At 38.0% G+C, this 24,442-nt stretch overlaps 1 protein-coding gene across 2 annotated transcripts in view; it reads left to right on the plus strand.

Moving 5' to 3' along the window:
* LOC133644997 (rho guanine nucleotide exchange factor 37-like) overlaps positions 1 to 24,442 on the plus strand; it is a 57,480-nt gene that overhangs the window by 4,010 nt on the left and 29,028 nt on the right. For both annotated transcript variants that reach the window (XM_062039783.1, XM_062039784.1), the window contains exons 3-6: positions 3,286 to 3,483; positions 3,863 to 3,925; positions 14,976 to 15,427; positions 23,998 to 24,127. In XM_062039783.1, coding sequence (XP_061895767.1) covers positions 14,990 to 15,427; positions 23,998 to 24,127 — 568 coding nt within the window. In that variant the 5' untranslated portion in view covers positions 3,286 to 3,483; positions 3,863 to 3,925; positions 14,976 to 14,989. The remainder of the gene's footprint in view (positions 1 to 3,285; positions 3,484 to 3,862; positions 3,926 to 14,975; positions 15,428 to 23,997; positions 24,128 to 24,442) is intronic.

The following is a 24,442-nucleotide window of genomic DNA, read 5'->3' on the forward strand; positions in this document are numbered from 1 at the left end:
GGTACACCTCCGAACCGAACCGGAACCCCCGTACCGAAACGGTTCAATTCAAATACACGTACCGTTACACCCCTAGTATATATACACTACCGTTCAAAAGTTTGGGGTCACATTGAAATGTCCTTATTTTTTAAGGAAAAGCACTGTACTTTTCAATGAAGATAACTTTAAACTAGTCTTAACTTTAAAGAAATACACTCTATACATTGCTAATGTGGTAAATGACTATTCTAGCTGCAAATGTCTGGTTTTTGGGGCAATATCTACATAGGTGTATAGAGGCCCATTTCCAGCAACTATCACTCCAGTGTTCTAATGGTGCAATGTGTTTGCTCATTGGCTCAGAAGGCTAATTTATGATTAGAAAACACTTGTGCAATCATGTTCACACATCTGAAAACAGTTTAGCTCGTTACAGAAGCTACAAAACTGACCTTCCTTTGAGCAGATTGAGTTTCTGGAGCATCACATTTGTGGGGTCAATTAAACGCTCAAAATGGCCAGAAAAAGAGAACTTTCATCTGAAACTCGACAGTCTATTCTTGTTCTTAGAAATGAAGGCTATTCCACAAAATTGTTTGGGTGACCCCAAACCTTTGAACGGTAGTGTGTATACATATATATATATATATATGTATATATATACATATACACATACACACACATATATAAAAACATTTGTGTATATATGTATGTATACATATATAAAAATGTGTGTATATAGGTGTGTGAGTAATTGATTATAATACAATAATGTAATTTAGCAATGAAGGTCAGTGTGTGATGTCTGACATGCGTCACATATGTCGGATGTTATTTTCAGCACATAAGCAAAGGCTGTGTGTCAACATTATTTCCTTGTTTAGCTTCTTAGTGAAGTCATGGCTCCGCCCAGTGTTGCAAAAGTCGTCAAAACTTTCCAATAACCTCCCAGGGTTGGTGCGCACACTTGCTTTAGTGCTCTTCTGTGATGAGAGGCGAACTCTTGTCGGCGAAAAAATAATAATCACAAATAATGACTGTTGTTTGTCTCAACAAGAACGTACTGGAAAGGATGTGGTATTTGTTTAGTTAGTTGAAGATGAAAGAAAATGATTTAGAGTCAACAAATGTTAAATATCGAAGGCAACGCTCCTTTTACATTAAGTACTGTTAATAGGGAAATACATTTTTCTAGTTTTTTAAAGTGATCATGTTTAGAAAGGCTGTTGATGTTGTTCTACCTCACATTGGTCATCGCAGAGGGCGTTACCTAAATAAGGACGTAATCAACATCTACTGTCGGCTTTAGGAATGCCATCCTGCAACATTCCCCGCTGTCACTCAGATTACCACCACAATGACTTTAATCTACATCCACGCTGTATTTGCTTGCCGCCGTTTGTATCATAAGATCAAAGATTTTGACCTGGCTGCATTGCTGCGCTCTCACCTACCTCTTCTTTTGGTACACCTGTACGTCTCTGCCGGAGAGGTGCGTTATAAAAGCCATACTGCATTTATTACAGGGCTGCAATCTATTTGTGGCAGTAGTGTAATAATGTAATGTAGGGTTGTACGGTATACCAGTATTAGTATAGTACCGCGATACTAATGAATCATATTCGGTACTATACTGCCTCTAAAAAGCACCGGTCGTCGTCACGTTGTGTGCTGGTTTCACGAGCAGACGAGCATGTTCGGCAGCGCACAATCATGGAGTACTTGCAAGCAGACACAGTGTGTAGACAGAAAAGGGAGAACGGACGCATTTTGGTCTAAAAACTGACGATGAATGTGAAGCTATGCTATAACACTGAAACACCCCCAGGAAGGGGTGCTTTAAGACATGGCTAATTTCGCCACACCTCGTGTGTGTGTGTGTGTGTGTGTGTGTGTGTGTGTGTGTGTGTGTGTGTGTGTGTGTGTGTGTGTGTGTGTGTGTGTGTGTGTGTGTGTGTGTGTGTGTGTGTGTGTGACTATCATTGGTACTTTAACGTTTTAATAACCGAAAGGACAAGATCACGCGTACAAGCAGACAAAATGAGTTTCCTCTGCCGGGTGGCGGGTCTCTCCCTTAGAGCTAGGGTGAGAAGCTCTGCCATCTGGGTGGCGCCCAAAGTAAAGCCGCTGCTGCTCCACATGGAGAGGAGCCAGATGAGGTGGTTCGGGCATCTTGTCAGGATGCCACCCGGACGCCTCCCGAGGGAGGTGTTTAGGGTACGTCCGACCGGTAGGAGGCCACGGGGAAGACCCAGGACACGTTGGGAAGACTATGTCTCCCGGCTGGCCTGGGAACGCCTCGGGATTTCCTGGGAGGAGCTGGACGAAGTGGCTGGGGAGAGGGAAGTCTGGGCTTCTCTGCTTAGGCTGCTGCCCCCGCGACCCAACCTCGGATAAGCAGAAGATGGATGAATGGGTGGGTAGAACCTAAAACACAGGACACGTTCGGAAGCTTGCTCAAATCTCATCAATTGGACCAACTTTACTTATTGTGGCGAGCCTCTGGAACAGGGTCCAGTTTTTTGCGGTACAGTCCCTTGATTTTTTTCTTTGGTACGATCCATTTTAATCCGGTTTGTTGCTCTTCTCACAATACCCCCGGTTGAGTACAAGAACTTAAGCAACAATGGCTACCCAGTCCCCACAATGCATTGAGAAATCACTTGCCGTTTCGAGCCATATACTGACATCGAAACAGGAATTCAGATTAATGAAAGTGTGGTCTATTTATTATATGTAAAAAAAAAAAATGAATCAATGGTTAATTTTTTTCATTGTGCATCAAAGACATTTGTTGTAATGATATATTGTGCTTTTTGATTGATTGATTGAGACTTTTATTAGTAGGTTGCACAGTACAGTACATATTCCGTACAATTGACCACTAAATGGTAACACCCCAATAAGTTTTTCAACTTGTTTAAGTCGGGGTCCACTTAAATTGATTCATGATACAGATATATACTATCAGATATATACTATCATCATAATACAGTCATCACACAAGATAATCACATTGAATTATTTACATTATTTACAATCAGGGGTGTGGAGGGGGGTAGGATATGGACTGCAAGTAGTGGAGAGAGAGAGAGAGAGCGAGAGATCTCAGAAGGCATAAGAAAAAGTATCTGCATTTGATTGTTTACATTTGATTATTAGCATTTGATTATTAGCAATCCGGGGAGGGTGTTAGTTAAGGGTTGTAGCTGCCTGGAGGTGAACTATGAGATTGCCAACAAGTTCTTAAACTTTTTTTTTTTTGCTGCCGCCAATATCAATCTTGTGTTTGCCACCCCGCAGCACAATATGCACACAATGACCGGCCAACTGGGAGAAGATGGGACGTCCCACCATGCTTTTGTCCCCCGCCAGAGGAAAACTTCAATCGCCGTGTTTCTCCGCCCTCATTGGCCAGTTTATTAGATCCCTGAAGCCTGAAGGGAGGGATCCTCTCCCCGATTGGTCCTTGGAGCCGTCGGCCTATCGGATTTTGTCAGGGTGAGAGTGTCACTTCCTCTTCACACCGGCTGCTGCAGTCAATCAGCTTATTCAGCTCTTCTGTGTGTGTGTGTGTGTGTGTGTGTGTGTGTGTGTGTGTGTGTGTGTGTGTGTGTGTGTGTGTGTGTGTGTGTGTGTGTGTGTCGGTCATCCTCCCCCCTGTTTTCCTCCACCAAACAACCCTCCTTTCCACTCCCATCCCCCTCCCTCTTTGCTCACCCAGCCAAACACACTAGTGCCGTCTCTCACACACACACACACACGAGTGACTGAACACTCACACACTCCTACCACATGAAGCCAAGCAGCAGCAGCGTGGAGTGTGTGCGTGAGTCAGTGGAACAACTTAAACCTGTGTGTGTGTGTGCTTCCCATGCAGCGGCGTCTCCTGTGCAGCAGATTCCAACAGGACAGTGGAGGATCAGCGAGTCTTCATTCTGAGGTTTGTTCTGCAGCTTTCACACACTCTGCTGCTGTTGCTGCAGTTGTTGTTGTTGTTTTGGCAGGTGGGACACACTTGTTGTTTCACATAGTTCTTCCTAGTGGACTGTGATGTGTTTGGTTAAATTCCCATATTTACACGTTCATGGAGGCCTGCTAACACAGAAGGACACTTGGTAGTCGAGAGATAATATTACTAACACTGACGCGATGTTGCCATTAAAATCACAAAAACAACCAGAACTTTTTACTTTATTATGCTAGTGAGGTGGGACATTTTGGCTCTACAGCTCATTTTTTATTGGGCTTCGGCGGGCGTAATGTTGACACTATATAACACAGGTGTCAAACTCAAGGGCCGGGGGCCAAATCTGGCCCGCCACATTATTTTATGTGGCCCGCGAAAGCCTGGAAATAATATGCGTTAATACAATGCTTAATCTTTTCTTACTAAATATATTTGTTCTTTCCCTTTTGACATTAAAAATCATGTACTAAATATCATTATCACTTTAAAGGCCTACTGAAAGCCACTACTACCGACCACGCAGTCTGATAGTTTATATATCAATGATGAAATCTTAACATTGCAACACATGCCAATACGGCCGGGTCAGATTACTAAAGTGCAATTTTAAATTTCGCGCCGAAATATCCTGCTGAAAACGTTTCGGTATGATGACGCCTGCGCGTGACGTCACGGATTGTAGAGGACATTTTGGGACAGCTATTAAGTCGTCTGTTTTTTATCGCAAAATTCCAGTATTCTGGACACCGGTGAATCTTTTGCAATTTGTTCAATGAACAATGGAGACAGCAAAGAAGAAAGCTGTAGGTGGGAAGTGGTGTATTGCGGCCGGCTGCAGCAACACAAACACAGACGGTGTTTCATTGTTTACATTCCCGAAAGATGACAGTCAAGCTTTACCATTGGCCTGTGGAGAACTGGGACAACAGAGACTCTTATCAGGAGGACTTTGAGTTGGATACGCAGACATGGTACCGTGAGTACGCAGCTGCGGCTTCCAAAAATTTGATCGCTTGCCCGTACGTGCGTGCCGCTATGTGCATCCCACATACGTAACTTTGGGGGACTTTGGGGAAATATATGTGCTGTATGAACTTTGGGGAGGTGAACGGTACTTTGGGCTGTGGGATTGAGTGTTTTGTGCGGGTGTTTGAGTTGTATTGGCGGGTTATATGGACGGGAGGAGGGAGGTGTTTGTTATGCGGGATTAATTTGTGGCATATTAAATATAAGCCTGGTTGTGTTGTGGCTAATAGAGTATATATATGTCTTGTGTTTATTTACTGTTGTAGTCATTCCCAGCTGAATATCAGGTCCCACCCGCCTCTCACAGCATCTTCCCTATCTGAATCGCTCCCACTGCCCTCTAGTCCTTCACTCTCACTTTCCTCATCCACAAATCTTTCATCCTCGCTCAAATTAATGGGGTAATCGTTGCTTTCTCGGTCCGAACCACTCTCGCTGCTGGTGGCCATGATTGTAAACATTGTGAAGATGTGAGGAGCTCCACAACCGGTGACGTCACACGCATATCGTCTGATACTTCCGGTACAGGCAAGGCTTTTTTATCAGCGACCAAAAGTTGCGAACTTTATCGTCGATGTTCTCTACTAAATCCTTTCAGCAAAAATATGGAAATATTGCAAAATGATCACGTATGACACATAGAATGGACCTGCTATACCTGTCTAAATAAGAAAATCGCATTTCAGTAGGCCTTTAAATATTATTAAAACAAGATTTTACGGTAAAAAAACCAAACAACTTGCAGCTCCGTTGCTTGAATTTTACTGCTAAAACAGTGGCATTGTTTTTTCATCTATTCAATTATTTTTATATGCTGTAAAAAAAAAACCCACTGCTTTTACTGTAAAATTGTGACTGAGCTGCCAGCTTTTAAAGTAAAATGTAAATATTTTTTTGCAGCTTATGTAAAAAAATGTGTTGTAATGTGTTCTATATATTTGTTATATATATATATATATATATATATATATATATATATATATATATATATATATATATATATATATATATATATATATATATATATATATATATATATATATATATATATACTTGTATGTTCATATATTACTCATTGTTAAAAGCGGCCCTCTGAGGGCAACCATAACTGCGATGTGGCCCCCAATGAAAACGAGTTTGACACCCCTGCTATATAATGTCATTTTTAATTAGATATAATATCAGGACTGTCAAATTAACGCATGTGATTAATCACAACAAATTAGCATTAATCATGTACAAAAGCAGACATTGCTGTCTTAATGTGAATTATTATGATTTTTTGTTTGTTTTGTACAGCACTTTGTGTTTGCCACTTGCCTTTGTATGAAAAGTGCTATATAAATAACGTTTGATTTGATTTGATCTAAAGGGGAACTGCACTTTTTTTGGAACTTTGCCTATCGTTAATCATTATAAGAGACAAGAACAAACGTAATTTTTTTTTAGGTTTTTAAAGATGATTAAAAACGATGCCGCTAATGGGAGTCATCGTTGTAGCCTTCAAAGTCCTCTAAAACAACTTCAAAACCTTCCATTAACATTTTATATATACATTGCAAGTATATATATAATGTAGTAACAGACACGTTCATAACAATATGTAATATGTACAATATACACACTGCAAGTATATATATAATGTAGTAACAGACACGTTCATAACAATATGTAATATGTACAATATACACACTGCAAGTATATATATAATGTAGTAACAGACACGTTCATAACTATATGTAATATGTACAATATACACACTGCAAGTATATATATAATGTAGTAACAGACACGTTCATAACAATATGTAATATGTACAATATACACACTGCAAGTATATACTGTATATAATGTAGTAACAGACACGTTCATAACTATATGTAATATGTACAATATACACACTGCAAGTATATATATAATGTAGTAACAGACACGTTCATAACAATATGTAATATGTACAATATACACACTACAAGTATATATATAATGTAGTAGCAGACACCCTCATAACAATATGTAATGTTTTATATACACATTGCAAGTATATATATAATGTAGTAACAGACAATATGTACAATTTTTACTGTATCTTAATCATTGCCAGGACTGATTTCTTCAGCGCATAGATTTCCATTTCCATAGCAGCGCACTTCCGACTTCTGGCAACAACTACGTGTTCCTATTTCCGGAAACAGACGCGCGTGTGTCTTTTAATCATGACAGAATCGACAAGACAACGAAGACGATTATTTTTGGACAAATGAAGATCCGCAACCTTATCTTTTTGAAGGTGAGGATATACTGCTTATAGAACCGACCACAAAGGAAGGATGAGGCATTGGAGCTGACGGAAGCTGAGAGAGTGAGGTGAAAGTGACTTTGACACTATAAATGTGGAACTTGGAGCCAAGCTTTTTCGACATAAATGGATTGCTTACCCAAATAAACGGGACAAAATTTCCCTGGCCAGCTGGATCAAACACACAACTGTCCAGGAAGTGCGTCTCTATAATTGTAATTATGATACACGCCGCACATCATGCGTGTTATTATTACAGAACATACGCTGTTGAGCTAGCTGTGTACAAACAAAACATGAAATGTGGCCCAATACTTTACAGATACTGTAACGTTGATTGTTCATGTTTTTCAGTCAGTACAGATTGGTGTCCTATCGCATTGTGTTGTACATTACAAACTCAAACGTGTCTCGTGTTGTCATAGAAGCGAGCTTTTCTCTTTGCGTAGCTAGCTTTTACGGCTAATACTGAAGCATGCCGATGTGTTACTATGCTAGAAAAAGAGTCCCTCAGTGTTCTCTCTTATAATAACAATGTCGCTACAGCTTGGTTATTATACAGGTTACGGAATGCAAATTAAGTATAGTTGGCGGTTTTTAAATGCATTTTTAAGTTATTTAGAGGTAGAATTGATTGCTCCCATTAGCTGCATTGCTAGCTACTATAACTTATTTTTATGGGCTTGCCTCTTTGTGATGTTAAGTTCCTGTTATAAGTATAAGTATATGCCTTGAGCTCTTATTTTGAAGGCACTAAGAGCGAAAGTGGTGACACGTTGTAGTGGAGCGAAGGTTTTGAAAAGAAAGGAAATAAAGTGGTCCTCGTGTAAAACTGGAGCCTCCGTGTTTGTTATTTTGTAGTTTTATACAGTATAGGCGACATATATAAACCCTCGGTTACATTATAATGTGTCACCGCTTCCGCTCTTGGCGCCTTCAAAATAAGAGCTCAAGGCATATACTTATACTTATAACAGGAACTTAACATCACAAAGAGGCAAGCCCATAAAAATAGGTTACACTACCTAAGGTGAGTCGATTTTTACATGTTAGAATGCATAAAAAAACAAAAACCTTTTGTCTTCTTGTCTCTCATAAAGATTGTGAACAAAATTGAATTCCAATAAACGTGCAGATCCCCTTTACCTGCGGGTATAGGGTTGCACAATACAAACAATATAAATGTCATAAACTCGGTCGACAATAGAGCTTTTAATACTATCGTTATGACGTGATGATGCATGTTTATGACATATTTTATGTGCGTTTAGACTGAAGTCACATTTGAAAAGATCAGATGTGATGTGGCCTGAATCTGATGCCAAAAGGTCAGATTTGAAGCACTTTGGAGCATTTAGACTGGCCAAAAAAAAATCAGATCTGTATCACTTAGGGCAAAAAAATCAGATTTGCTTTGCAGTGTAAACGGGGCCCTAGGGTCGGCCTTTTGCGCGCTAAAAAAGTAGGTTCGTTGTGGTTCACAATGCAGGGCTAGTTCTAAAGTGCCCTATAAAAAGTGGTACATGGATGTCTGCTGAATGTTCCACTACATAACAAAATACCACAGCTCTGAGCATGATACAATGAATTTGCAGTAAATGAGTGTCTCCATGGTGAAAGCCGCGCACAGTCATTTAAATAGGGCGTTCTGCACCACTTATGCACTTATTAATTAGTAGATCATACGCAACATGGCCACTTTATAGTTTGCACACGCGGTTTAGTGTGTGGTATTTGGATCTTGTTATTCGCTGGAATAGTTTAGATACCCCTTGAATGAATGAATCATTTAGGGCTCGGACTTGTAGAAAGTCTTTCCAGAAGAGTGGAAGCTTTTAAGTTACTTTTTGCACTAATGCAGCACCAGTGGAAGGATGACAACTTGCATTGTCCCTCGTGCTGCATCACAGCCCATGCTTGGTTGTAATTAACCGTGGCACTAATTGTCACAGCAGAGCGGCGGCAGATGCTTTGTAAGTAGCTCGCCGGCCTCCCGCGGAGCTTCACTCCCAATGTTCCGGCTCAGGACATGCATGACAATACTCTGCGGGTTTTTATTGTGGCGTAAACAATCACAACAAAGCAATCGTTAGCTCCGCCTCTCTCCTTCTCTATTCCAGCATTAGCCTGGCTAGCATCAGTGCTTTACCATGAATTGATTAACGTGGACCCCGACTTAAACAAGTTGAAAAACGTATTGGGGTGTTACCATTTAGTGGTCAATTGTACGGAATATGTACTGTACTGTGCAATCTACTACAAAAAGTCTCGATCAATCAATGCTAATCTGCACTGCACAAGCTCCCCTTTTGGACCAATTGATAATTGTTTGGCTTTTGTCAAAGTAAGACTGTCATTGTCAGTTCTTATTCAACAGATATCTCTAATGAATCTTTTTTTATACTGCTTGTCCTCATTAGGCTCACCTATCAGCTGGAGCCTATCCCAGACGACGTTTTGGGTTAAAGAGGCATGGTGACCCAAAGAGACAACAGTTTATGTTTGTTTTGAACAGGGTTATTTAATTGTAAAGCACATATTTACATTGGGTACAGCAGGGGTCACCAACCTTTTTGAAACCAAGGGCTACTTCTTGGGTACTGATTAATGCGAAGGGCTACCAGTTAGATACACACTTAAATAAATTGCCAGAAGTAGCCAATTTGCTCAATTTACCTTTAACTCTGTTATTACTAATAATTAATGATATTTATCTTTGTGGAAACACTGATCATCTAAATTATTTCTCACAATAAATATATATAGAAACAGATAAATATCAATATGCAACACTTTATTTTTATATTTTCTCTAAGTGCACATTTTTCAAATTGAACTTTTTCAAATGATCACTTCTAAGACAGTCTTGTGAAATCACAATATCCCATTTTAACTAGCTAGCCACTAACATTTTTTAACAAATCATGAATTACTTTGCACCATGTTTGTACAAATAATAACTCATGTAAAATGCAAAAGTAAACTCTCAAATTTTTAAATCATGTCACACTTTGAACTGGACACCAAATCTGTTATCTGTTTCTTTGTCAGTTAGTGGGAAGCCTGGCATTGCATGCTGTTAACTAGTGTGTTGTACTCTGGTGTGTAACTTGACACTGCAACTCTGAGTGAGTCTTGCAGATGTGCATCAGTGAGGCGTGTTCTGTGTTTGTTCTTGATGAAGTTCATGTCAGAAAAGGCTGATTCACAAAGATAAGATTTTTCCTCATTGTTTGCGGAACCTTCTTAATCTTTTGGACATATTTTCACAGCAATCTGGCCTTAAGCTTAATTATGATAAATGTAAAATGTTAAGGATCGGAAATCTAAAGGGAACGTCCTTTCGAATGGAATGCAAAGTGCCTGTTTTGTGGACAGATGGACCAGTTAACATACTTGGTGTTGTTGTCCCAGAAAATCTGGAAGATCTAGGCTCAGTAAATTATGATAATCGACTAAGAAAGCTGGACAAAATTATGCAATTATGGAAAGGGAAATCCCTAACCTTGTATGTTAAAATGTCTATTGCCAACTCGTTAATTATTCCTCAATTTATTTATTTGTTTTTGTCATTACCAGCTCCATCACAAAACTTTTTTAAGATTTATGAGCGAGGGTCTTCGATTTTGTCTGGAACGGCAAACCAGAAAAGATTAAAAGAAAGGTTTTGTACAAAGAGTATGAATATGGGGGCCTGAAACTTCTCAACCTTGAAGCTATGTGTCTGTCTTTAAAAGCATCAATTGTTCCAAAGATGTATTTAAACATTGAGTGGTACACAAATGTCCTGTTGGACAAAAAACATGTACTGTATCAAAAGAAATTGTATCCTTTTTTAAAAGTGATCCCCTCCCAGAGAGTCTGCTGGGAAACAGCATAAAGGAAACAATCCACTCATAGTGGTGTTTTCAATTTTATGTGCCAGAAAAAAGAGACGATATTTTGAAGCAGTTAATATGGATGAACTCTAATATTGTAATAGATGGAAAGCCTTTCTTTTGGAAAAATATGTTTGAAAGAGGAATCATTTTTGTCAATGATATTATCAATGAGAATGGTAAAATTATGAAGTATGATGAATTTAGAGCTATGTATGGTGATGCTTGCTCAAGCTTTTCATTTTATCAACTAACTGGAGTAATTGGGAAAAGATGGAAACAAATAATTAATTATGGAACTACTAAATTATTAGTTTGTAAACCTCTAATAAGAAATTCTAGTTGGCAAAAAGGAACTAAAATAAATAGAAAAATATATAATTTTTATTTAATAAAGAAATCTTTGAAGGCTGCCTCATACAACACAAATGGAAAATGGGAGGACTTTTTTGACTGCCCGTTGCCATGGGATGCCATATTCAAACTAATCTATAAAACCACTATTGATGTGCAAAATCGTTATTTTCAAATTAAAATTATTTATAACTTCTTACCCACAGGGAAAATGTTAAAATTATGGAATATGACAGAGTCAGATGATTGCCGATTTTGTTGTCAGGAGCCTGAATCCACCCTGCATTTGTTTTGGTATTGTCATATTGTGTCTTTGTTTTGGGTGGAAGTTGAAAAAATGTGTTTAAGGATTGGTTTGTTTATGAAGCTTAATGTGGTTTCTGTTATTTTAGGAGAGTTCATTGACAATCATGATTTAGTCAATTTAATTATAGTACTCGGTAAAATGTTTATTTTTAAGGCCAAAAACAGATATTCACTTAGTATTACTTTCTTTAAAACATTTATTCAGTATTTTCTAACTTTAGAAAGTTACATGGTTGAAAACGATAATGATGCCAAAAAACATTAAAAAAAAGATGAGAAGTCCTCAAAGGCTTATTTTGAAAGTATAATTATGTTTATAGATTATATGATATCTGTTGTTGTGTTCCCTAATTTGAGTGACCTGGACATAATCTGGACTGTACATAAATGCTTATTTTGAAAATGTAATTTTGTTTATAAATTATATGCAATCTGTTGTGTTCCCTAATTTTTTTCTGTGTACATGAATGAAGGTGTGTGTTGCTGAGTCCGACTTGGACATTATCTGGACTGGACCTGGTTTAAAAAACCCTTTAAACAAATCTAATTTCATTGACAACCTGGTCTGTTGAAGATAAGGCCCTTTTTTAAAAAATAAAATAAAATAAGATAAATAAATAAAAAACATTTTCTTGGATAAAAAAGAAAGTAAAACAATATAAAAATAATTACATAAAAAATAGTAATTAAGGAAAATGTTAGTGGACCAGCAGCCTATACAATCATGTGTGCTTCAGGGACTGTGTCCCTTGCAGATGTGTTGTCTATGTTGTGGGAACCAGAATATTGGTAGCAGAAAGAAATAACCCCTTTTGTGTGAGTGGGTGTGGATGAGTGTGCATGGGGGAGGTTGTTTGGGTTGATGCACTGATTGAAAGTGTATCTTGTGTTTTTTCTATGTAGATTTAATTAAAAAAAAAAAATATATATTTTTTTTTTTCTTAGAACAGGCCCGCGGGCGACTCATCTGGTCCTTACGGGCGACCTGGTGCCCGCGGGCACCGCGTTGGTGACCCCTGGGGTACAGAAAGTATTTAGACCTTTTTAGATTTTTAAAAGTTTTATTGCAACCATTTGCTAAAATCAAAAAAGTTAATTGTATTTCTTTTTTCTAAAGAATTGTGATTCTTATTTGTAACAATTCTTAATTGATTAAAAAAAAAAAAATGTTTTTATTTTTTTAAATGTATTTTTTCTATCATATAGTTGATTGTAGATGATCATATCTACTGTACAGATTTACTTTAGAAAAGAGAAGTGTTGGATACTTCTCTTGTTGCCTTATTTGTACCTGACTTTATTAAATGTTTAAGTACATTTTTAAAAAAAAGCAAGTTTTCTTTTAGGTAATATGGAAGTGTTTCACAGCCGTTTATCTATTTTATGGATGAATGTAGTTAATCATAGAACTGGCACCCAGTGTTATTAAAAAATATTGATTTTTAATTGAGAATAGTTTTGAATCGATTCTGAGTTGAATCGTTACCCCCCAGGAATCGAATCGTGTGGTGTCCAAACATTCACAGCCCTAATTTAGCATGCCTGCTCCTGGCTTTCTCTCGTGTGTAACATGTTTCGTCTCAACCTCCAGTGATAAAAATACTTGAAATACTAAAAAATTCAGTTTATTTGCAGTAATGAAGGTGATTATTAATACAGCTTGTGTTCCGTCACGTGACTTCTTTCCAGAAATGAATGGCGGTCGACCAAGCCGAGATGGCTGTTGTACAGCAAGCAGCGTGCGAAATATCTGGGTAAAAGACGCTTAAATCTTCCTACAAAAAGCAGATAAGAGCAAAAAGTCAAACTATGCAACGAAATAGATCCCTATACTTTATCAAAAAAAGATTTGTCGAGTGATATCAAGGATTATATGTCGGTCGCGTTCCCAGACATGGCCAAGTATTGTGCTCCAGACGCAATTCTACACAACAAAACAGATGGAAACTTGGGAAAACATGGAGGTCTACAACTTCTTTGTGTGTGACTGCGTCAAGGAAATTGGTATCAAGACTCTCCCGGATAATTTTGCATCGTTTTTACTCTGGTAAGGTTGCATTTTATGATTTAACTTTGCGTCTACTGCCATGTTTGTTACTGTTGCAGGCGCTGTTAACGAGTAGCGTGTTTTTCCTTGTCTTTATCAAAATGATAGATGTCAACATTGTGTATGTGCTGAAAGATTCATTTATGATTGTTGTCTTTATCAAAATATAACTATATACACTACCGTTCAAAAGTTTGGGGTCACATTGAAATGTCCTTATTTTTGAAGGAAAAGCACTGTACTTTTCAATGAAGATAACTTTAAACTAGTCTTAACTTTAAAGAAATACACTCTATACATTGCTAATGTGGTAAATGACTATTCTAGCTGCAAATGTCTGGTTTTTGGTGCAATATCTACATAGGTGTATAGAGGCCCATTTCCAGCAACTATCACTCCAGTGTTCTAATGGTACAATGTGTTTGCTCATTGGCTCAGAAGGCTAATTGATGATTAGAAAACCCTTGTGCAATCATGTTCACACATTTAGCTCGTTACAGAAGCTACAAAACTGACCTTCCTTTGAGCAGATTGAGTTTCTGGAGCATCACATTTGTGGGGTCAATTAAACGCTCAAAATGGCCAGAAAAAGAGAACTTTCATCTGAAACTCGACAGTCTATTCTTGTTCTTAGAAATGAAGGCTATTCCACAAAATTGTTTGGGTGACCCCAAACTTTTGAACGGTAGTGTATGTGCTGAAAGAATCATTTATGATTGTTGTCTTTATCAAAATATAACTATAGATATCAACATTGTGTATGTGCTGAAAGATTCATTTAAGATTGTTGCCTTTATCAAAATATAACTATAGATATCAACACACAGAGACAGGAAGGAGGAAATATAAAACTGATGGTTTGGCTTCTCCAAGTTAGGAGTGCCTCATTTTCTTGACCTGACCTCCTCCAGGGAACTGCAGTCCTGTATAATGACACTCGCTTGTAATAAAGCAACTTTTGGTTCAGTAAAGCGTCTCCGATGTCTCTTTTGATCCAGCCACACTGCCGTGACATCCTTCTGTCCGGACGAGGATGACAAGACCAGAAATACACATCAGTAGTTTGTGTATCATGTACAACGGCAATTAAGTTTTTCATATATTTTTTGACAGCGCTGGTGTTCATCATGGAGGTGCCCAGGATGCCTCAACCCGTCCCCTTCCCCCGGACTATTCATAACATCGTCTCCTCAACGCGGTCTCCCCAGGGAGCAGTCGACAGCATCACCGCCAGCGACACCCAGGGAGGAAATCTCCAGGAGGAGAAGGACGAAAGCGCGGAGGACGATCCACTCGGAGAGGACGGGGAGGTCACGGACGAGGCCGACCGCTCCGATGTGGACCTGTCCTCCCGAGAGAGTTTTTTAGAGGAGCGTTCCGTGTCCGAGGAGGGGGTGTCAGCGGAGGAGGCTGACAGGAAGGCGGAGGAAGAAGAAGCGGCCAGAGAGAGGGCGTCCCAGAGGCAGCTGATGGCCATCCAGGAGCTGGTGCACTCTGAGAGGAACTACCTACGTCTGCTTCAGATCAGCACTGTCACAATCAGGAGCAACCTGCAGAAACTACAGGTGAATACTGCGAGAAATCATCTACTACTGTATGTCAGGGCTGGGCAATTAATCCAATTTGATTTTCGATTTGGATAATTGCTCCTACCGATTATAAAAAATCTAATAATCAGAAGAAGAAAAAAAAACGATTCATAGGCCGCACAATGTGCATGCTAATTCTGGAGCTTGTGGCGGTGAAACAGATGAGTAGAAAATGCAGTGTTTCCCACACATTCATTTATTTTTGGCGGCCCGCCACGAAAGAATTACGTCCGCCACAAATAAATATTAAAAAAATAAATATATATATATATTTTTTTTTTGTCCTGTCTAGCTTCTCAGGCAAATCATGATGTAGATGCCCATATAGGCTGTTCATATTTACTTTACAAAAGAGAAGTGTAAGATACTTCTCTTGTTGCCTTATTTGTATTTGACCACTACTGTTTTCTGTTTATTTGTTACTGACTGTGGCAGGACACCTCTGCCTCTGTTTCACTTTATGTTGCTGGTAAATAATATGGTTGTAGTAGTAGGCTAAAGTTAAATTATTTAGTATGCACTAATTAAAGGGGCAGAGCTTTAAGAGACATTTTAGCTTTTATATTTTACAAGATATATTTTTTGTAAGAACCACAATTAATAACTGTATTTCAGTGAATAACGTATTGTTCAAATCTGTATATAAATATGTACATAAAGTGTTGTAATTATATTGTAAAATGGATGGATGGATGGACGTTTAAAACAAAACTGTTATTATTAATTAGTAAGTATACATTTTCTGAGCCTTTTTAGAGAAAATCTTATCATTGTGGTAAATTATGCAAATTACTCGATGATGTCATGGTGGCCACGCCCCCACCGCCACAGGTATCTTGGCAGTTTATGGGAAACACTGAAATAAGTGGGGGAAAAAAGAGAAAGTTTACGAAAAGTTTGGGATGTTTGACAACTCACCATGGTAGCGAGCATACCGAATCAATAATCACTAAAGTCAACAAAAAAGTAAGACAAATGTTTTTCGCATTCACGTAACCGCGGACGGAGTCACATAATTAGCCAACATAACGTAATCCGCTGTTAAAAGCAGAATATCAGGAAATTGACATAAATGTGAGTGAAATTTTGTCATTGCGAGGAAATGGAAAACATTTTTGGGGAAGAAAAATGTGTTCGCTAGCTCTTATTCATTCCCTAAACACACAACCGCTCGGTGCTGAACTAAACAATGTCGAGACGGTCATTTGAAACGGCGACTAAACTACAAAGCTAAAGCTGGCAAGAACAATTCATACACCCACAACACATTTCTTCTGCTTGTGTTGTTGTGAACGACATCATCCATGTAACATTAATGTACAGTGGTCGCAACTTGAGAGGCTTTTCTTTTCTTTTCTTCAAAAGCCTCAATTTAGTCGCCTCTTTACTCATCGAGCCGAGAACAGCAGCACAGCCCACTTCCCCCCTTCACAATAATAGCGCATTGCGCCACATCCTGTCCGACCGCACTAACAAAATAAAGGTTTCCAAAAAGTATCTTACACGGACTTAATGTACATAAAGCACTTTTTGATAAATTTGCAAAATGATTAAATGTATAGCACCAATAAATGTGAGGATTTTTGTGTTTGATTAATAAACATTTTATTACATATCGTACACAAAAAGGATACGCTCTACGGTGGTAAAAAAGGTGAAAAAGGTATGTACTGAATTAAAAACAAAACGGAAACACTGGATTTTGTTTTTATTTATTGCTACTGTTGTTTAAATGTATTGTTATTACTATTATTATTTTAATTGTTGTGGTTTATTTGTTTCTAATTTTTATCCAGGTTTTTTTTACGATATTTAAATTTGAGCTTTTGTGGTACGATAAATACTCATGTTTTCAAATGAATAAATATTTGTGTAAATATAATCAATATTACAATATCAATCAAAATTAATCATGATTAGAATTATTTTCCATAATCGTCCAGCCCTACTGTATGTACAGAAGATGCCAAGCATACACCATCGTATGAACGCAAGAGCTCAGTTGTGATTTGCACGGTTATTTATTTTGTTAATTTGCAGCAAAGACGCCTTAATACAAATGTTATATTCTTTTAATACATCAGATAATAAAATTGACTTATTTGGCCCTCAGCTGTTAAAGGGGAACTGCACATTCTTTAGAATTTTTGCCTATCGTTCACAATCATTATGAAGAACATGACGATGGATGTTTTTTTTTTTTGCATTCTAAATATTAAATAAATGCGGTCAAAAGTCTGCTTACAATGGAGCCTTTTGGAGTTGCTCTATTCTGCCTCTAAAGCCCTTAAAAATATCCAAACAGCTCCATTAAGGTTTTATACACAAAACCCAAAACCAGTGAAGTTGGCACATTGTGTAAATGGTAAATAAAAACAGAATACAGTGATTTGTAAATCCTTTCAACTTATATTATTTTGAATAAACTGCAAAGACAAGATATTTAATGTTCGAACTGAGAAACTTGTTTTTTTTTGCAAATCATTAACTTGGAATTTAACGGCAGCAACTCATTGCAAAAAAGTTGTCACAGGGCCATTTTTACCACTGTGTTACATGGCCTTTCCTTTTAACAACACTCGTTTGGGAACTGAGACCAATTTTTTAAGTTTTTCAGGTGGAATTCTTTCCCATTCTGGCTTGATGTACAGCTTAAATTGTTCAACTGTCCGGGGTCTCCGTTGTGGTATTTTAGGCTTCATATTGCGCCACACATTTTCAATGGGAGACAGGTCTGGACTACAGGCAGGCCAGTCTAGTACCTGCACTCTTTTACTATGAAGCTACGCTGTTGTAACACGTGCAGAATGTGGCTTGGCATTGTCTTGCGTGAAAAAGACCTTGCTTGGATGGCAACATATGTTGCTGCAAAACCTGTATGTACCTTTTTAGCATTAATGGTGCCTTCACAGATGTGTAAGTTACCCATGTCTTGGGCACCAATACACCCCCATACCATCACAGATGCTGGCTTTTCAACTTTGCACCTATAACAGGATGGTTTCCAAAAAAACAATTTGAAATGTGGACTCATCAGACCACAAAACACTATTCCACTTTGCATCAGTCCATCTTAGATGAGCTTGGGCCCAGCGAAGCCAGCGGCGTTTCTGGGTGTTGTTGATAAATGGCTTTGGCTTTGCATAGTAGAGTTTTAACTTGCAATTACAGATGTAGCGACCAACTGTAGTTACAGACAGTGGTTTTCTGAAGTGTTCCTGAGCCCATGTGGTGATATCCTTTACACACTGATGTCGATTTTTGATACAGTACCGCCTGAGGGATCGAAGGTCATGGGCATTGCCGCTTATGTGCAGTGATTTCTCCAGATTCTCTGAACCTTTTGATGATATTACGGACCGTGGACGGTGAAATCCCCAAATTCCTTGCAATAGCTGGTTGAGAAATGTTGTTCTTAAACTTTTCGACAATTTGCTCACGCATTTGTTGACAAAGTGGTGACCCTCGCCCCATCCTTGTTTGTGAATGACTGAGCATTTCATGGAAGCTGCTTTTATACCCAATCATGGCACCCACCTGTTCCCAATTAGCCTGTTCACCTGTGGGATGTTCCAAATAAGTGTTTGATGAGCATTCCTCAACGTGCTCAGTCTTTTTTGCCACTTGTGCCGGCTTTTTTGAAACATGTTGCAGGCATCAAAATCCAAATGACTTAATATTTGCAAAAAATAACAAAGTTTACCAGTTTGAACGTTAAGTATCTTGTATTTGCAGTATATTCAATTGAATATAGGTTGAAAAGGATTTGCAAATCATTGTATTCTGTTTTTATTTACCATTTACACAACGTGCCAACTTCACTGGTTTTGGGTATTGTGTGGGTGTGTGTGTGTGTGTAAATATGTATATATATATATATATATGTGTGTCTGTACATATGTGTATGTATATATGTTTGTATATATGTGATTATTTATTTATTTATATATATATATATATATATATATATATATATATATATATATATATATATATATATATATATATATATATATATATATGTGTGTGTGTGTGTGTGTGTGCCGGAAAGGGACAAGCGGTAGAAAATGGATGTATATATATATGAGTGTGTGTATATAATGTGTGTGTATAATGGTGTATATATTTGTGTATATATAAGTTTGTGTATTTGTATATATGTATGTGTATATGTACATACAGTATGTATATATATATATATGTATATATATATTATGTGTGTAAATATGTGTATATATGTACAGTATGTGTGTTTATATATGTGCGTGTATATATTTTAAATCTCAAATACCCCTGAGTTTATTTTTAAATTATATCACAAAGTGCTAACAAGGCATCTTTATGAGTTGCTACTTTACACAATTTACTGTCATCACACCAGTAGCTTTGCTTATTCCTGCGGTATGATCGTTTATTATGGCCCCAGTAATGAAACGAGGCCTCATTAAAACGGAATGAAATTAGGCTTTATTGGCCGGAAGGAGCGATCGGCGGATGAGAGTGCAAAAGATGAATGCGCAGCGGAGACGTCGGATGAGCATGTGAAGAGAAAATAAAAATGAGGAACGGCAGGACTGAGAGTCCCATAAGCGGCACAGTCGTAATAACATGCAGTATTTTAATAATGTGATGTTAAGATTAGAGAAAATAAAGGGAAGATGGATAATTATGTTTGGGAAAGAATAGGATGGAGTGAGGATGGAAATGAGCAGAAGAGTGTAGGAGGGCTGTGGCAGAGAAATGTGACGCACATGGAATAATGGCGCCTTTGTGGATCATTGTGTAACATTGTGCAGCATTGTGAGACAAGTTGTGGGCTTGTTATCAGGGCACAGTGCAGATTGTTCAGGGCCTCATTAGTAAATAGGCATTAGACCTACTGCATTCACATTTTTTCATACTGATGTAACCTGCCTGGTGCAGACCCAGCTTCCGTTTGGACTCGAACCTGGGTCCTCAGAATGGAGCTAAAAGCCCAGGTTGTCAACTCGATGTCCTGCTCAAGTTCTTACGGTGTTAGGGAGTGAGTTTCCCCAACGTACTCTTGCGCAGCCACACTGGCTGGCCTCTAACACTGAAACACACATCATTTCATGTCAGTCTTTCCCACAGCACCGCAATCTATTTGTGGTGGTGGGGGATCTACATTACATCATCGCATGGAAGTTTTTGAAAAAAAGCATCAAAAATGTTGTTCATATATCTAAAAACAAATATTTGTGTTATTACTATCAACATTTAACCAATTACAATTTTTAATGAAATCAATTATTAATTTAGAAAAAAGCTTTGACTTGTATTCTGTTGCTTAAATGAATCGTTTGAGTGTAACTAATAAATATTTATCAAATCTAGACCGCAGAGAGTACCTGAAACTTTTAAACACGCAGATATTGTTTTGTTTTTTTACCAACCCTGCCTTCTCCGGGTCAAAACTCAGATTTGTATGTTTTTAATCGATTATCGCTTTCCGCCGGTGTTTTGTTTTGTTTATATTTGCCGGTGCACAGGTGCACAGTCATGTTGGAAGATGAAGGGGCCCGCTCCAAACTGTACCCACAATGTTGGGGGCATGGAATTGTCCTAAATGTTTTGGTATCCTGGAGCATTCAAAGTTCATTTCACTGGAACTAAGGGGCCAAGCCCAACTCCTGAAAAACAAACCCACACCATAATTCCTCCGCCAACAAATGTCACACAAGCGCACACTTGAGAGCGAAAGTGTATTGGTGCTGTAATCTGTGTGATGTACACTACCGTTCAAAAGTTTGGGGTCACCCAACCAATTTTGTGGAATAGCCTTCATTTCTAAGAACAAGAATAGACTGTCGAGTTTCAGATGAAAGTTCTCTTTTTCTGGCCATTTTGAGCGTTTAATTGACCCCACAAATGTGATGCTCCAGGAACTCAATCTGCTCAAAGGAAGGTCAGTTTGGTAGCTTCTGTAACGAGCTAAACTGTTTTCAGATGTGTGAACATGATTGCACAAGGGTTTTCTAATCAATTAGCCTTCTGAGCCAATGAGCAAACACATTGTACCATTAGAACACTGGAGTGATAGTTGCTGGAAATGGGCCTCTATACACCTATGTAGATATTGCACCAAAAACCAGACATTTGCAGCTAGAATAGTCATTTACCACATTAGCAATGTATAGAGTGTATTTCTTTAAAGTTAAGACTAGTTTAAAGTTATCTTCATTGAAAAGTACAGTGCTTTTCCTTCAAAAATAAGGACATTTCAATGTGACCCCAAACTTTTGAACGGTAGTGTAGATCTATTTTGTTATTGATGCACAGATGTTAAAAGTGCAACATTTAATGTTAATGATGTGCATTTATTAGAAAAAACAATAAATGTTATTGCAAGCGGATTTTTATTTATTTATTTCAACTATTATAAAAACACATTGAAGCTATACACTCTGTGCACAATTATTAGGCCAGTTGTATTTTTGAGGATTCATTTTATTATTGAACAACTACAGTGCTCTCGGTCAATCCAAAATGTTAATGAACCTAAACCTCAATGTTTAAGAAAGTAAAAGTGAGGTTTTGTCTTTCTTTGACAAATATGTGCACAATTTTAGGCAATTATTAGTGTGCAGAATTATTATGCAGCGAAATGGAAAAAAACCCGAAAATGTTCCCATTTCACTTGTTTATTTTCATCTGTTGAAGTGACAATAATAAAACAACTCAGAATTTACAAATAGAGGGTTTACAATAAACTACAGATGTTGACGCATATAGAAATTAAACGACATCCACAGCAAGCTATGCACGAAATGTCTGTGACTCATCACAATTAAATAGGTTTGGTGTTATCGCCCTCTACATTTACTAAACCAGCTCTGATCGCCAGAGAGTTTCTCAGTCAAAAAACACAAACACGAATACAAAAGATACCACAAAGTCAGTGGTTCCACAAGAAACAATGAGGTTTAAGGCAGAACATTCATTTCCGCGATTTAAAAAAATAATAAATTCAGGGTTGATTGTGCCAATTTTGTTTGGAATGAGTAGTCTTCTTCTACTCTGCCCACTGCTACGTCACTGTGACATATGCTTGCTGTTGCCCCTGCGGGGTGGTGGGAGTACTGCATATATGATCAACCATAGTTTGTAGGGCTGCGCGATATGGACAAAGAAGTATATATCGATATATTTGTATTTAAACTCCATTTTCGATATATATCTCGATACATTTTCCGGTGAAAGTATACATATAAAGATATTCATTTTTGAGCGAGATTCACTGAAATTGAGGAGAATGACAACTGTACTGTAAACAGTCAGTGGCAATTTTATTAACCCAGTTAGGCAAGATGGGTATTAACAGCACAGAAAATAAATTGTTTAAGTAGCACAGAATTACATAACATAAATAAAATAGAAAAATATTCTTTCTACTTAGAATAAATAACATAGCTGTGCAAATAATACAAAATGTACCAAACTCCGATAGAAAATAAATTTGCAGGCAGGCACTTTTTAATTCTCATCAGACGATGTAATGGACTAATTTCCCTTCCTGGTTCGATGACCCGCCCTATCTTGCCTCTGATTGGCCTGTCCCTAATGTTTTGCTCTAATCTTAACCAATTGTGACTCTTCATAGTAAACAACCAACCAATCATGGATGTTCTTATACGTGCAAGCACGTCTTGGAAGGAGTAAGGAGATGGGTTTTTGTAGCCCATGGAGTTTTGAGAGGGAGTGGGAAGCGGGGGAGAACAAAGAACACAACAAATAAGCGGTGTGTGGTCATTTTAACGTGAAATAAATTGTTTTGAAATTACGGTATTTTCTTAATTCATATCTTGTTTAAAAATAAATCGATATATCTTACAAGCCCTAGTAGTTTGAATGGTTTTTGAATGTTTTTTTCAAGCCTATTTGGGGGTTGTTGGGCGGGCCAAATGAAAAGTTTTGGCTCAGGCATATTTTGTCAATCCATGACTGCAAGCTAATCAATGCTAACATGCTATTTAGGCTGGCTGTATGTACATATTGCATCATTATGCCTCGTTTGTAGGTATATTGGAGCTCATTTAATTTCCTTTACTTATATCATCTGTGTTTGATTGATTGATTGAAACTTTTATTAGTAGATTGCACAGTACAGTACATATTCCGTACAAATGACCACTAAATGGTAACACCCGAATACATTTTTCAACTTGTTTAAGTCGGGGTCCACGTTAATCAATTCATGGTAAATTAATTTATATTTGCATGTCTCATGACACATTATCTGTATGTAATATTGGCTGCATTTCTCATAGTTGTTTGTGTGCAATGTTGTTCCAGACCACAGCAAAAGCTAATATAGACACTTACATCATGTGTTCCCTTCATTATAACACTTAATATGTTGCGGCTCCAGACAGATGATTTTTTTGTATTTTTGGTCCAATATGGCTTTTTCTACATTTTGGGTTGCCGACCCCTGCACTAGGCAAAGGTCACACTTCTGACTTGCAAACACCTGATTAACGAGTCTCCTCTCTCTCTCTCTCTGTGTGTTCGCTTGTTCGTCCCAGCCTCCGCTCGCCAACTTGGACAGCATGTTCCTCTATATCGAGGACGTGATCGACGTGTCGAGTCGCCTCCTCAGCCTGTTGGATCAGAGGCAGATGCAGCCTGGAGATCCGCTCTTCCTGGAGGCACTTTGTGAGCGCCGCCATCTTTCCCCCTCCCTTTTAAACTGCACGTTCACACTTTGCTCCATGAAGAACGGCCCAGGCCTTCGCTCAAAGACAGGAAGCCAATATCTCTCAGGCAGTGTAAATTTGAGAATGACAACGCGCTAAAACCCAATGGATGTTTTGGGCATTGAATTTTCGTTTCATGAATGCGAATTGCAAAAAAAAAAATTATTGGTTGGACCGCAGATCTGGCCTGTGGGAATAAAAAAGGAAATACAAAACATTTTTAGAAAAAAAGCAACACTTGTTTTTGCTTTTCAATCTTTTAGTCATTTTAATT

This window comes from Entelurus aequoreus, linkage group LG28, assembly GCF_033978785.1.
Source record: "Entelurus aequoreus isolate RoL-2023_Sb linkage group LG28, RoL_Eaeq_v1.1, whole genome shotgun sequence".
Lineage (NCBI taxonomy): Eukaryota > Metazoa > Chordata > Actinopteri > Syngnathiformes > Syngnathidae > Entelurus > Entelurus aequoreus.